Below are 15,729 nucleotides of genomic sequence, written 5' to 3' on the forward strand. Positions count from 1 at the left end.
TCTTCTCTTTTGAAGTTGATACATCAATGCTTTCTTCGGCTACCTCAAGTCGTGTATACTCGACCTGCTCTTCGTCCTATATCTTCATTTCGTATATGCTCTGTTTTGCAAATTTTGTACGATCTTCTCAAGTGATCCATTTCCACAATCTATCCGTCAGTTGCCAGCACTCGTATCCATACGTTAAAATGGGTTGCACTATGACTTATATTGTGATTTCTGTGTTTAGGTTAATTTTTTCTGACCAAAGCAATGAGTTCAGAATTTGTGTTGTTCCATTTTCCGAAATTTATGTTATTGTATGACTGTGTGTGTAATAGTGATGATAATGTTTATAAAATCAGCTTCTGGCCGTCAGTGATAAGTGGTAGTGAACAATTAGTGATAAGTGTTAGTGATAAATGTTAGTGAATAGTTGGTGTATCAATAAATTACATAAGCAATATACACCGTGTGTATAAATTCACTTCACCGTTTTTGTGATTAAAAACTGTTTAAATGAATAAGAAGTGGTAATTGCTATTTGTTAAGGCTAAGTTCAGTATTACGAAAATGGGTGTAATTGATGAAATTTTTAGTTAATGTTCAAGGTGCATTTTGAAATTTTAAAAAGAGGTTGCACTGTACATTTCATCTATCCGTTTAGTTACATGGCGCTAAGAGAACTTTTTTTTGAAAAATGCTTTTATTTTCGCTTAATTAATAAAAATGTTTGAAACAAATATTCTATATTGTGGATACATTTTAAGGCTTTCCTGTACAAATTTTCCACTATAAGAAAGAGCTCGTTAAACTTTTGGCGCTAAGATACCTTTTTTTATTTTCCTTCACATTTGGTGTTAATTAGGCTGTATTTGTTTATAATCTCTATGTTTCTAAACATATAAAAATCAGTTTTAGGAAACCCTCGAGGTGTAATCCCAATCTTAGGTAGAGTTGGTAAAATGATATTTGAGAGGTACGTTGAGTCTTCAATTTTACGGCCCTAATTCGGGAAAATTCATTGCTAGCTACTTGTTAAATTGATATTATATTTCACCTTTATCATTTGTAATGGAGCCGCTTCATTTTTCCAATATTTTCTAGCACTAGTTACCGCTATTCCAAATTTATATTCCTAGCTAAAAACTTTTTTAAAAATACATTTTCATTGGGGGCCTTTGGTGAATCTCTCAACTTATTATAATAATATTTCTATAAAGAAACTTGGACCAAAGGGCTTGGAAGTTTTTACTGCCTCGATATCAATATCGCAAAAATAGCGAATTTAATAAATTAAGCTCTTGCTTAATTAAGCTAGAAATTTCACCGAATAGAACATAAATAGTTTTATGGATGCGTTTTTTTTGCAATTTTCAACTCGATTGTCAAAATATTTTGTTTAAATTCATCATAGTCAAACACCCATACGCGCAAATTATCATAAAAATCGGACGTATCGTTTTCGAAATACATCACTCAATAAGTCGTGTGACTAACTAAGAAATACACATTTTTTGTCAAAAATCGATTTTATTCATCAATGTAATATCCCGCAAGAGCAATATAATCATTCCAACGATTCTCTAACTTCTCGATGCCGTGCTTGGATTTGTCTTTTGGACCTGGACTATACGGTAGTTGGGGAAGCAATTCGGAGTGTAATTCGTTCAATTCAACCATCGTTTCCATCGACTTGTGAATCGGCGCATTGTCTTGGTGAACCAAAGGTGTTCTCTTTGGCATATAAGGCCGTTTTTCCTTGATTTTTGTATTCAAACGATCCAACAATTCTATAAAGTATTCGCTATTGATTGTCTCTTTCCCCTTTGGAGAGAGTCGATGAACAATATTCCATGCGCATCCTAAAATACTGAAACCATAACCTTCCCAGCTGACTGTTGTGCCTTTGGACGCTTTGTAGTAGTGGATCCATGTTTCATCCATTGTCATATATCAACCCAAAAGGTCTCAGCTATCTCACGCAATTTCAATTTACGATTAGATATAATCGCTTGGTGGACGTTTTTAATGTTTTCTGGAGTAACCATCTCAATTGAATGACCAGAACGTTCACCATCATCGGTATCTGTACGTGTACGACCACGTTGAAATTCAGCAAACCAATAAGAAATGGTTCTCTTCGATGGAGAAGAGTCCGGGTAATACTTTTGAATCCATTGCTGAGCTTGTTCAATATTTTTTTCCATTAAGAAGCAATGATAAATTAACACACCAAATTGATTGAATCCATTGATTTGAAAATAACAAAAGTAGATTTACTTACATGGATGTTACTATTTTCTGACTAATCGAAATGTCATAAAATTTACACATAGTCTTTTGAAAGTTGGTACTTCATAAACGTCATATGGATTTGACAATGGCTGCCCCATCTGACTTATTGAGTGATGTTATAGATCTCTTTGCGGGTCCTTGTGTACCTACATGGATATAGGTACGTTTCAGGCATCGGCATTGCTAAATATTCAAAAGCATATTTTTTCTACGACCGTACGTTTTAACCCACTTTCCCGCACGAATTTTAGTTTTGAAAGTGTCACTTTCCCGCTCTAGTGCGGGAAAGTGACATTCTTCAAAGAAGAAACAACTATCAAACCACCCTGGTTTGATATCAGTTGCTATGACAACCCAAGGGTGTAATTGTTACTAAAACGTCAAAGTTGTTCAAAACGTCTTGGGAGTGACCGAATAAGAACAATCTTCTTCTAAATTAAACCACATTAAACCAAATCCGATACAATAATATTAATGGATTCATCCGACGAAGAAATTCTCGAAGCCATTTTGAAGGCTGCAAATGAAGCTAATTCCGAGCTGTTACCTGCCAAAACCAGACTAAGGTATGAGAAGCAATACGACCATTTTGTTACATGGTGTAAGGAGAAAGGGGCCAAAACTTATAAGGAAGAGGTATTTTTGGCGTATTTTTCAGACCATAATACATTATGGTCCCGCTATTCGATGGTAAAAAGTTTAGTAAAAATAAAACAAAATTTGGATATAGGAAACTTCCATAATCTAACGTCGTTTCTTAAACAAAAAAATATTGGTTTTCGAGCACAGAAAGCACAAGTTTTTACCAAAGAAGATATATCCAGGGTTATGCTAGCTCCGGATGAAGTATACCTAATGATTAAAGTGAGTACCATTTTTGCACTGGCTGGCGTTCTCCGCAGATCCGAGCTTGTAAATATCACTGTCGACGACATTAAAGATGAAGGCAACCTAATTGTTATGAAAATTTCTGATTCCAAAAATCATTCGTAGCATATTTACGCCTACCTAATCCGGAACGTTATACAGGACACAGTTTCAGACGTTCTTCGGCAACGTTCCTAGCAGACTCCGGCGAAGAAATAACCAACCTAAAGTGCCTCGGTAGCTGGAAGTCTACTACTGTCGCTGAAGGCTATTTGGAGGACTCCGAGAATCAGGAAAAAAAATATCAAATAAAATTCTCTGTACTACAAATGACTTAAAACCGTTGCTGTCACCGTCATCGTCATCTTTATGCGACCTGCAACAGATGCCATCCTCATCGACGTCAGATGCCATCCTCATCGACGTCATCTACCTTCCAGATGGAACCAAATAACTCCACTGGACCGGCAATTCTTACTAGTCTAAAGAATGCAACAAATTGTGTTTTCAATATTAATATTTATAATAATTAGTAGTTTTTAGTTAAAGTTTTGTATATTATTATGTTTGTTGGAATAAAATAATTTTAGAAAAATGGGTTGGTATAATTTTTTGTATATACGGTCGTAGAAAAAATAATGTTCCTAACTAATGCGTAAAGTGTCTTTCCCGCACTTGACCGCTTGTCCGAACTCCGCTCCGCGTCGTTCGGGACAACTGCAGTCGCGTGCGGGAAAGTATCACTTTCCGCACTTGTTAGGAAAATAACTATTTCCACAGTATCGATTATTTCTTACCCGATAAAGAAATGTAAATTCTATTTGGATACTTTTCATAACCCACAATATGGGCTTCCTACCCGAATTTTTACATATATAAAGTTGCAGGTCTTGCAACATTGGCTGCCTATTCCTGGAAACAGATGCGGCTCATAATCGAAAATAAATTTGAAAAAGTATGGAAAATCCAAAAGTACACGCCACAAAGTTTTTCTTATTCTAGAGTATACTAAAGAATATATGACCTGTATGTTCCAATGGATAACAGGGAATAAAGCACGCTAAAACATTAGATCAAGAAAACGAAAGGCAAATTCTTGAATCTCAAAAACATTGGTAGAGTTTGTTTGAGAGATTAATTGGTATAATAAATTTCTTATCCTCTCATAATTTGGCATTTAGAGATCACAGAGAGTCTATAAAAATAGACGAAAAAACTAAGAATTCTGGTAACTTCATAGACCTATTTAAATTGATAATAAACATTAATAATAAACATCTTGTACACCGTTATCTAAGTCATGATATTCAAAATGAATTAATTACATTGATGTCAAGCATAGTTACCAGTGAAGTGATTGGTAAGATAAAGGAGGCAAAATATTGATCGACTGCACTAGATACTTGCAGTAGAGTTATATAAATGTCAGTTATCTTAAGATATTGTAATAGATCAACTGGAACTATAAAAAAAATTTATCGGATTTTCTGTCACTGACACAAATGGAGAATACTTGACTAATACAATACTAGAGCTAGAAAAAAATGAATTAGATATTCATATCTGTCGCGGCCAAGGATACGACAATGGTGCAAATATGGTAGGCATAAATAGTGGAGTTAAAACTGGAATATTAAATATAAATCCCAGGTCATTTTTCACACCTTGCGGTTGTCATAGCTGGATTCAGTTGTTGGTAGATTTATTCTTCGGTGGCAGCAAAAACATTTTTTGGTTTTATTCACAAGATTTTTTTGCTATTTCCAAGTTGCAGCCAACGCTTGCAAATAATCAAAGATAAATTAAAGCTTACTACGAAGCCTTTATCAGACACAAGGTGGAAAAGCAGAATCCAGGTGGTGAAGGCTGTATTATTGCAATTTGATGTTGTTGAATGCATAGAAAACTTGAAATGCCAAACGAAACAATCGGACACTTAGTGATTGCGATTCCGTTTTTAAACGAAATGTTTAGTTTGGAATTTATCATATCATTACATATATGGTATGAGTTATTAACGCGTGTCAATAGCATAAGCAAATTATTGCAATCTGTACAAGGCCATCTAAGCATTTGCGTACATTTTGTGACTGGATCAAAGAATATCAACAAACGTAGAATGTTAACATGGTACTCTTTTCACGAGTCTAGCATTTGTTCTACCATATTTGTAATTGCTTATTTTTATCTTCAATCACGTTTATTTTCTTTCTTCTACCTCGTTATCAATTTGTTTGTATCTAAAATTTTGCAAATATTAACGTGTTTTTTTATTTTCAGCCATTAATAAATCATATTGATTACTCAAAAATAGGTGAAGTAGAAGAATCGCCAACATTATTAGGAATTGAAAGTTCTTTGGAATTGCTCTCGAAGAAATATCATACGCAGCGAAAAAAGGATAAACAGAAAGATTCATCATTTACCACTATCTCGGAAAAAGGTTTTTATATCTTCACAAACATAATTAAACTTTGATTAGAGATACAGATCTATAGCCATCATTACTTGGAAATTTACAGGAACATAAATTATTTTTCACAATTAATAGAAATATTAGTTTTCCATGTTACGTTAGAAAATAGTAAATGCAATTAAACATATTTTTCTAGCATGTCGCATTTTTATAGCTATATCATGTTGTTATATTGTTAATTAATTGTTTTAGTAGGTACCTCTTTGTTTGCTTATGTAACTCATATTTTTGTTTAATATAGAGATGGAAGAAGAAGAAGAAGTAAAAGGAACTTTTGCTGATGGAAGACATTCAACATATGCCGAGCGAAGACATTCAGCAAATGCTAATGACGTCTCTGTCGAAAAATTAGATGTAATTTATAAGAGTTCAGAAACGTTGAAAACTGCAAACGACGATATCACTTTGGTATCTATGATGAAAGGTACCAAAAAAGCAGTTATTTTTACCACAAACACTTTTAGCGGATAATGTTATGTAGTTTGAAAAAAAAGCTACAAAGTCAACAATCATTTTCAGTATATTCACTTTCAATCTAATATATAAAATTCTCGTGTAGCGGTGTTTGTAATTGAAATCCTCCGAAACGGCTTGACCGATTCTCATGAAATTTTGTGTGCATATCGGGTAGGTCTGAGAATTGACCAACATCTATTTTTCATTCCCCTAAATGTTGAAGGTAGTCCACCCCTAAATTTTATTTTTTAGATAAAATTTTCAACCGTCTACGATTAACCCCTATTTTTCCATCGCGATTATCACTTTTTTTTATTTTATCCACAGATCCGCAATAGGATTGCAAGATGGCAATCGAATATAATAATTATAGTACGATAAATTCTCATTTACAATTTCAATTTCCTTTTTGTATCGATCGTAGCAATGACTGTTATACGTATCATTTTGATTTTTCTATGTAATTATCATGTTAATTTTACTCTCATCATTAAGTTCAAGTGCAATAATTATTTATTAATAACTGAAAAGTCAGTTTTTACTCTCATGGAAATAAACACGTGTGAGCTCCCGCTGACAACGCCCATTATCGTACCTGTACATATTTTACTTGACATTTTTTGAATATAGTTTTTAATCAAAACAGAAACGTGTACGTGTTTAATAAATATACGCGTTTTATTATTGTGAAAAGTAAGTCAAATAATAAGCAAACGAATACAGTATTAAGTCACAGTCACAATGCAGATGTGCGTGTGAGCATGTCGCAGTTTTGTCAATCACAGTCACAAGAGGCACGAGATGAACGAAATCAACAGAGGCAATTAGAACGAAGAGAAACGTGCAGATTCATAGAAAACAAATGAAAAGGAATTGACCAACAGCGCGAATAAATTCCTCGAGCAATAACATCAGATTTGTTTCTTCGGCTAGCATTTTAGTATGAGTCTGATGTAGAATATTAGGCTCATTTCAAATTGGTTATTAGACAACTATGTGTAGCATATTCTCGCCCAATTGATAATAAAAATATGAATAATTCTTTTTGATGTCTAGACAGCTATCAAGAATTTGAAATACTCGTATATTCGTTACTTTAATAAAGAAATCTTTATTAACCTAAATAAAGCATACACCCATTTTCTATACAACGCTTTCGATTATAAGTCCATCCCTATACCTTTATAGTATGTTAGTTATTTTTATTCAATTAGAAAAATACTTCGTAGATATAATTTATATGGCAGAACAACGTTTTCCGAGTCAGCTAGTCTTATTATAAATTTCCCTTTTAAATATATTATAGATACTTCGTGGAAATCTTCAAACAATTTGTTGGGGATTTCCCCCTTGATTGCGGGAGAGAAATACCACTTTTTTATTTAAATAACATGTATTTATTTGTTTGAATGTTCTTATTTTTTATAATTAACGGTCAACGATGACAAAAAATGCGACGTTGTCGTTGTTAATAAAATAAATTAAAATGCAAGAGTTTAACATATTTAAAAAATATTAAAACTTAACAACATTTAAAGTCAATTCTGCTTTTTTACTCGTAATAAAATGAACTTTTATAAAGTGTTTTTAAACAATTGTACATGGGCAAAGTTTAGTGCTTCTTCTATGTCTTTTGAAATTATTATCAAAACAATTTTGAAAGCAAAAAACTACTAATATCCTTTTAATACGAAAATTCAATTAAATCGTCCCTGATCGTTTTTATAATCGATACATATATCATTAATACTTTGCATTTACATAACCTGTGGATGATTGTTTCTACCTACAGATTTCATCAGCACACCTTTTTTGTTCTGTAGTCTCCAATCTGTGCCGAAAGCGACACGATAACGACTGCTATTTGGTTCATATAAATCTACACACATTATCCAATGGTAACCAGTGTTTTTAAACAATTTTGAATAAAAAATAACTATTTTCTTAACTATAAGCTCCGACAATTGACGGTGATAAACTTTATACTCAATACACATCTTTAATGGCTTTAGTTTACTGCATGCAATGCAGAAAAGTCGGGCTTTTTGTTCCCAATCACCTGTGAAGATAATACATAGTAGAATAGTGGGCGGCCAAACGCCTTCTGAAAGGACTGTCGGGCCCAACTTGACATTACCAAAGGCCGATACCTTGAGAAGCCGATCAGGAGCTTTGACTTGAGCCGTGAGGCTTGCGCGAATGTTTAAACCACACACATGTGAATGTTGGGCACTCGCAGATGAAGTGTTTTACAGTTTCTTCCTCGTCGATGCACCATCGGAATTCCGGATCGTCCGAAATACTCATAGTGTGGGTATGGCGTATTAGATGACCGTGTCCCGTTTAAAGTCCAGTCGATAAACGCATTTCGCGCATATTAAATTGGATCAGTTGTTTGGTAAGAAAGCCAAAGGCCCATCTCCTGTGCATTAGCATATCCCTGTGTGCCTATCCATCCGCGTCAAGCCCTCTTTTCAAGCAGACGTTCAAAGACATAATAGCAACACTTTTAGCTGCACTAAGAATGGGTTTTAAGCCCATACATGGATTTGTGGATTCCAGTCTGGCGAGCGATTCTACCCTAGTGATCAGGCACTTAAACGAGCCGGATCTTGCAGCCATTACTCACCAATTCTTGTAGGACTTTCGTGCACTGTAGCAGCAGCTAGATAGAGATTACTATGTTTCTATGGCGTCGATTGGAGGACGGTAGCGTGGTCCCCAAGTGAAAAAGATTCCCTATTATGGGGTGTCCTTCACAGAAGCCAGCTCTGGCCAATTGAAAAATAGTATTAATAGACAATTGTTTCCTTTAACACCAAGTACTCTTGAATACAGAATGATTTAATATATCTTTATTTTATTGTGTATCCTATATTTTACAGGACCACCTAAACGCGACAGATTCCTTTCGCTAGATATCAGAGATTCATTAATATTACGTCAAGCTTCCTTGGCCAAAGCCACGAAGAGTTTTTCTATTACCCCAAATGATTCAATCGAAGTCAAAAAAGAGTCTGAAATCAATGCAGCACTTCGTCAAAAATCATCTAAGTTAGTCACTGCTCGAGATTCTGTAGTGTTACTTCGACAATCGAGGTTTGTTTATGTAAAAGTATTTAGAAATACTTTATTTATTTAATCATCACCATCAGATGTTCTCAAAAAATTTTCCTTTGCAGATCTCTTCTAAAAGAACCAGCTGTTTGTACGATATGTCACAAAAAAGGCGTTGGTAAAGAGAAGGAGATTGTACCAAGAGAATGCGAAAAATGTGCTAAAAACAAAGAGAGTATTGAAATATTTAGTGATGGTGTTATATCAAAAAAATCAAAATCAGAAGAGCATGATAAACAAATTAAGTAAGATAATTTATTTCTTAGTCTGTATGGCCACTTTCACTGTAAATATCTTCAAAAATATACACCAGTTTTAACATAAATACAGAAAACTGTTTCTTAGGAGCATTTATAGTTACAAAAATAATATTCATTACATTAAATCTAAGATTCACTGGTAAAAATGAAGCCACTGGAATTTCTAGAAGAATAAAGAAGAGAACGACAATAATAATATATAATGTTACTGAGTTCCATGGCTATAAATTATTTTTTTTTAAATTTTGTTTCTGGAAATCTACCGTTATATAGAGAGGAGGTTACATTACAGAACTTTGATTGAATTAACAAAACACATAAGCATCAGTAATGAAGTAACTTTCCAATTTTATCATGTACAATATTTAACAGCCTTTTATTTAAGGAGACATTAAGGTTTTGGCAAAAAACAACATTTCAAGAAAATCTTAGTATTTCATTTTACAGAAATTTTATATTCATATTTTGTGAGGCATTTTATAAGGTATTTCTGCTCCAGATGTATTGTAACTTATGGCTATGACATCCTTCCCCTTGGTTTTAATATCTTGGCAGAAACGTTCTCCTTGTTCGTCAATGTGATCTAAGGTCAGCAAATTTTAAAATGGCTATACAAATAATATTTTTTAATCATATGAGCTTCACATCTTTTGAACATGTCAGGTATTTCTTAAAAAATTATTAACAACCAATACAAAGATTCTAACTGTTTTAATTTCCAACTGATTATTATTCTTTTCAAATTCTTCGTTATTTAGGAGTTTAGGAATTTGTGGTACATATAAAATAACCTCTTTCAACTTTTCTACACTGGGATTAGGAAACAAATATATTTAACTTGATTGATAACTTCAGATTAAATATCTAACAGAAGAAAATTATTTCTTTTATTTTCCTACAGTCATAATCTAGACTATTCTTCTTCTTCGTTTATCTCAAAGCAATCATACAAAGATTTGAATTATTTATTTTCAATAAAAATAATTACGTAAACTGAAAGGGGCAGCAAATTGATATACATAATATGTGCAAATATATTGATGATAAATTTCACAATTATTGTAAAATAAGGTACCACCACTTAATTGTGAATAGAACTTTTAATGAATATGGCAATTTTATTTATAACATATCAAATTTAGAAAAAAAAAATTATTCTTTATAAATTTTCAATCAGTTCTTTAACAAAAATAAAATTTATTTTTAAAAAACTTCTTAATATCTCCTAAACTATAAAAAATGATAAAAAATAGTATAATCAATATAATTTACAGGTTCTTATATGTTCTCCTTAATTCAATCGAAGACACAATTTGCAATAAACTGCCATCTTTATTGTCCTCAGAAAAATTTATAAAATGGAAACTCCACTATGAATTATATAAACCAGATGGTTCTATTAGCAGCTTTATATACTAAATTATTTATTATATTTTAGATTGTCCCATGTTGAAATAATTTCATTAAAAGACAATTTTAAAAACAACGTCTCTTTCCAAAATAATCCCTCCAAAATAGATGATGAAATCGAAGCAGTATCAAAACCATTAATCAACCTTTACAAACCATCTAAAAAGAAAACTCCAGGTAAATATTATTATATCAAACGTATAATCACCAACCATTTAAAAAGAAAACTCCAGGTAAATATTATTATATCAAACGTATAATCACCGCTTAATTTCCATTGTTTAATATAAAAAATAACGCAATTATTTTAATAGAAAAATTACTGTATGGAGGCGGAATTAAAATTAAATAGATATAAAAATAGTTTATTTTTAATTCTAAATTAATGAACCACTTACATTCCAAAAAGGATCTATTGAGTTATGGACAGGGTCAGACCATTGCTTGAATTTTAATTTCATCAAGGTAATTTTTGAAGATTCTTTAGATACATGAGCATTGTCATGCATAACTAGAAAATTTTCTCCTTCAAGGAAGCGATTTTAACGACTTCTAGTTTTAATATATCTAAAATGTGAGGAACAATATGCTACATGATACCATAAGTGAACCATTGGTTGTATGGAAGATTGTACACAACTTTTAACGATTGTAGCCAAATAAGTAAAGTCTAAACTCATTTGAGGACATCCATTACAGCACAAGTGATCTTCCCAGTTCAGATGATCTCTAGCAAAGCATAGTTACTCGTCCACGACCAGCCTTGCCCTGGTCTCTATTTCTTTACTCTTCCTTAAATCTTGCACTATGAACCAAATACTGTACCACTTGCACTTTTGACACTTCTTTTCCAACCATACAGGTATTCATAAATATCTTAGAAACATAAGGCGACACCAAAATTGAGCCAATTAAAAGTTTTAGCCACGTGTACTTTGATCATATTTATATACTTTTATGACAACTTTTCTTCACTACAAATGTTTATAAGTAATTTTTGTTTACAGTGAAAAAGAAACCTCACGAAGATCAATGTAAAAAACAATCTTTTATACCAATGGCGCAAATCATTGGGGACCGTGATGGCAAAGAACATTTACAAAATGAAGAAGAATTTACCATTGATCGAATGCGATCATTCATATCATTATTAAGCGATCACCCTAATCTTATTAAGATGTTCACAGCTTGTCAAAGATGATTTTTTTAAAATACATTTTGGTTTCTCTATTTATTTACTTTTTGAAATATTTTTAATATTGGCAAAACATTAAAATATAAAAAATCAAGTTCCTTGCACTTAGATTTTATCAACATTCCAATTGAACAGTGGCATAAATACCCAAAAGCTTATTTACAGTTGTGTAGAACATGAAGAAGATGTAAGTGGCAGAAAATAACGATATATTGAGAACATGTAGAATATATACCTATTTTCAAAGGATTAGAATGTTATCACCCTAAATTAAATTCCTCATTGTAGAAACGTCATTATTTATCTTAAAATTAATCCTTGTTTTAGAAGGTACCACTTATATGTGATTTCAGAAAAATTTATCTGCAGAATTTGGAGTTAAAGATATCACAGACCAAATACTAAGACAAAAATGGCAGTGGTCAGGACATGTTGCAAGGATACAAGATAACAGATGGACAAAAAGAATTCTAGATTGGAGACCGAGAACAGACAGACGAAATCCATGAAGACCCCCTACAAGATGGACTGACAACATTAAAAGAATACAGACAAATTGGGTAGCAACCACTCAGAGTAGAGAAAACTGGAAGCATTTGGAAGAGGCCTATGTCCAGCAGTGGAAGAGATAAGGCTAAATGATGATGAATGTTGACATGAAACCCAACTACTCTCACTTTTGAATGCAAATGAGCCACATAGCCTTGTTTTATTAAACTGATATTTCCAATATGACGCAAGTATGGTGTTTCTGAGTGGAACTATAATTACGTTAATGTTCCCATGTATATGGAATGGGATGTATTTCCATTTGGCATATTTTTGCAATCATTCTAATGTTCTTCTGTAACAGCATTATTATAGTTCTTCATTTGAAGAATAAATATATCTTATCTTGCCTCAAGATTGCTAGTTTATATTAAGACTGAAATGAACAATTGCATCTTATTTATCTTTTGAGATTGTTAAATCACAACAATTATTTAAATTGATTAGTATCAGCCTTTCTGAATATGAGTTTCTCAATTGAGAAGAACCTGCCAATTGAAATGATTTTTGAGAAAAATCTAATCAATCAAAAACTCTCTTATTACAGAACTAAATCAAGTAAAAATAGGTATTGAAAATTGAAATTGAAAGAAATCTAAAAATATAGTTGGCTCAAAAGTTTATTATGAAAACTCTAATACACTTTATTAAATCAACATATAAGTTACAAAATGAATCAACTGCTCACTCAATTCATGTTTTCCTACTGGATCTTGTTTCTATTTCAGATGCTTCATTTTTTGCCAATAACTCACTAGCCTGGTCAAATTCTTTAAGTTTTGTAGTCACATATTCTTCTGCGGAAAATTTCTCTGCTGTTTTATATTGCTGAATAAGCTCTGCTTGGAAAAGTTTTTCCTTTTTTAGTTCCCTTCGTTGTCGTTTCTAAAAATAAATTTATTAATGGATCTGTATCATGTAAAACATTATTCATGTTAATGAATTTTCAGGATAACATAATTGAAGTATATATACTTTAGCCCATTCAAACTTCATCCTTTTCCTTAATTTTCTCAACTTGTGTTTTTTCATCTTCTTTCTTCTAATTACTATCATTTTAACTGCTTCTTTTTTAACAGTATCATCTAGGGCAGGGGCTTCAATTATATATCGTTTAATAGGTTCTATTTTTGGCAATATTGCTTTTATACAATTTGGTAATTCAACATTTGAATTAATATTTTGGGGCAAATTTAAATTATTATTTTGTTGGTAAATCCAAGGATTATACACACTTGAAACATTTGCTAATAGTGGCAAAGAACTGGGTGTCTTTTGAATGTGTAAATTTGAAAATTGTTGAACAGGTATTATTACTAAAAAAAGTATTGAATTAGATTTTGTTAATATAAAAAACAAAAACTCACCTTTAGTTAATTTACGTTTAGTTACTTGTAAAATTCTAGAAAACAACATAATTATATATTTACTCAATGAATATATAGGTTAACCTATAGAAATAGAGGTTAGGATTCTGCTTTAATAAGATGTCATCCACATACCAGATGTACTAGGTACTCGTTCATAATACAATTTACCGAAAAAATTTGTCTGAAAATAAATCAGTTACTTTAGATTTATTTTTCCTCTTTATCTTTGCGAAACCTTTTGTTAGCTTTCTCTTATGCAAACTGTCTAAAATTTTATCTTAAATTGAAACTTTATCTAAATTTTATTCATTGATTGGTACGAATAAATTGTAAGTGTTAATCTTTTTCTGAACGAATTGTATTTGGTGGTGAGAAAGTTGTTTCTACGTTCAGTTCGTGATATAGTTTGGAAGCTTCTGCTAAAGCCGGTACTACACGATGCCAACATTTCAAGGCTCGAACCTTATATAAAGATATAAAAACGTGGACAAAAAGTGATTAACAGTATACAACATATATAAATTCTTTTAAAATAAACTGGATGATTCTTACAACTATGGATTTTTATACAATACACGTAGCATTTACACGCAAAAAGGCAAGAGCTATGTGTAGCTTCAATGTGTAGTTTCAACCATATATGTAATACTCCTATATGGACAGTTTCTATAAGTGGTAAAATAATGTATCGTCCTCTCTCTCCTCCGACAGCTTCAGTTAGTTATTATTTTCCCACTACTGATATTTTAGAGAATTTTTAAGCATGTGCAGTATATATAAAGTGTTTTGAATGAAAGATATAATGAATACTGTCGGCATCGTAACGTAGAGACGTTTTTTCCCATAAGAACTGTCCATATAGGAGTATTACATATATGGTTCCAGCTTCGTTCAAATGTTGCGTACATATGTGACGTGAATTAAAAAAATAGACTTTCCGTGGCCAATGTTGGAACTAAACCATTCGTCATATGACATGTGCACTACGACCCACGATGCGTCTAAAGCCCGTACTACGTTTGGGTGAACATTCGTGAACAGTAACGTGAGCTCATCATAGATTAATAGAAAATAATTTCACCCAAGGCTTCAGGGTATAACTTTTACAGTTATTTTAGGAACCTATTTTACAATCCTACAAGGTTATGAATACATTGGTACAACATTTTTATTAATTTGCACAGTTTGCCAATTTTTAAATCACTTTTCCTCCTGCGTTCCAATGTACAAATGAATATTTGAAGGAAGGCTGAATGCAGTGCTGCAACTACACTATGCGTCCAATGTTTGCGCAAATATTCAACCTTCAACGTTGGCTGAACATTGGACGAAGGCTGGAACCTTCCCTAGGGTATATTCCACTAAACACTCACGACAATCACGATTTTTCCCGTTCCACTTAGTCCAGAGCGTTATATTCGTAAACTCATGTGGAATGACTTGCGAGGCATTTTGAGTATAGAGATAAATATCAACGAATGGCAAAACAGGAAAAAGCGAAAGCTTTAAGAGGTTATGTTACAATTTGTCATTGAATTTTTAAGCGGAGTGGTTAACTAATTTACATTAAAGTAAAATCAAAATATCTTATGCGGCTATAGTAAAATATTTGGTGGTACATCACAACAATGCTTCAAAAGTAATTATAATATCCGATACTGCATCAAATAATGAGATATATTATCATGGTTGCAACCTGCGTTGCTTGAGCTTTGAAAATTCCGCTAAGAGTCGTCGGGAACGTTAGTGATG

General features: G+C 32.4%; 1 protein-coding gene across 1 annotated transcript; it reads right to left on the minus strand.

The window, feature by feature from the left end:
* Positions 1 to 13,209: 13,209 nt before the first annotated feature.
* LOC130444057 (uncharacterized) lies at positions 13,210 to 14,434 on the minus strand. The gene is made up of 3 exons (XM_056779030.1): positions 13,975 to 14,434; positions 13,583 to 13,923; positions 13,210 to 13,492 (listed from the first exon to the last, which is right to left on the minus strand). Exons 1-3 carry the CDS (start codon positions 14,021 to 14,023, stop codon positions 13,301 to 13,303), a joined length of 582 nt encoding a protein of 193 aa, XP_056635008.1. The 5' UTR covers positions 14,024 to 14,434; the 3' UTR covers positions 13,210 to 13,300.
* Positions 14,435 to 15,729: the final 1,295 nt, after the last annotated feature.

This window comes from Diorhabda sublineata, chromosome 5 (genome assembly GCF_026230105.1).
Source record: "Diorhabda sublineata isolate icDioSubl1.1 chromosome 5, icDioSubl1.1, whole genome shotgun sequence".
In the NCBI taxonomy this organism is placed as follows: Eukaryota; Metazoa; Arthropoda; class Insecta; order Coleoptera; family Chrysomelidae; genus Diorhabda; species Diorhabda sublineata.

What these genes read in the sequence shown, in the direction of transcription:
- LOC130444057 (XM_056779030.1), bottom strand. Translation starts at nt 14,023, where the DNA reads ATGTTGTTTTCTAGAATTTTACAAGTAACTAAACGTAAATTAACTAAA. An exon ending in TAAACGTAAATTAACTAAAG is followed by an intron (nt 13,924 to 13,974) that starts GTGAGTTTTTGT and finishes TACTTTTTTTAG; the next exon opens with TAATAATACCTGTTCAACAA. An exon ending in TGAAGTTTGAATGGGCTAAA is followed by an intron (nt 13,493 to 13,582) that starts GTATATATACTT and finishes ATTTATTTTTAG; the next exon opens with AAACGACAACGAAGGGAACT.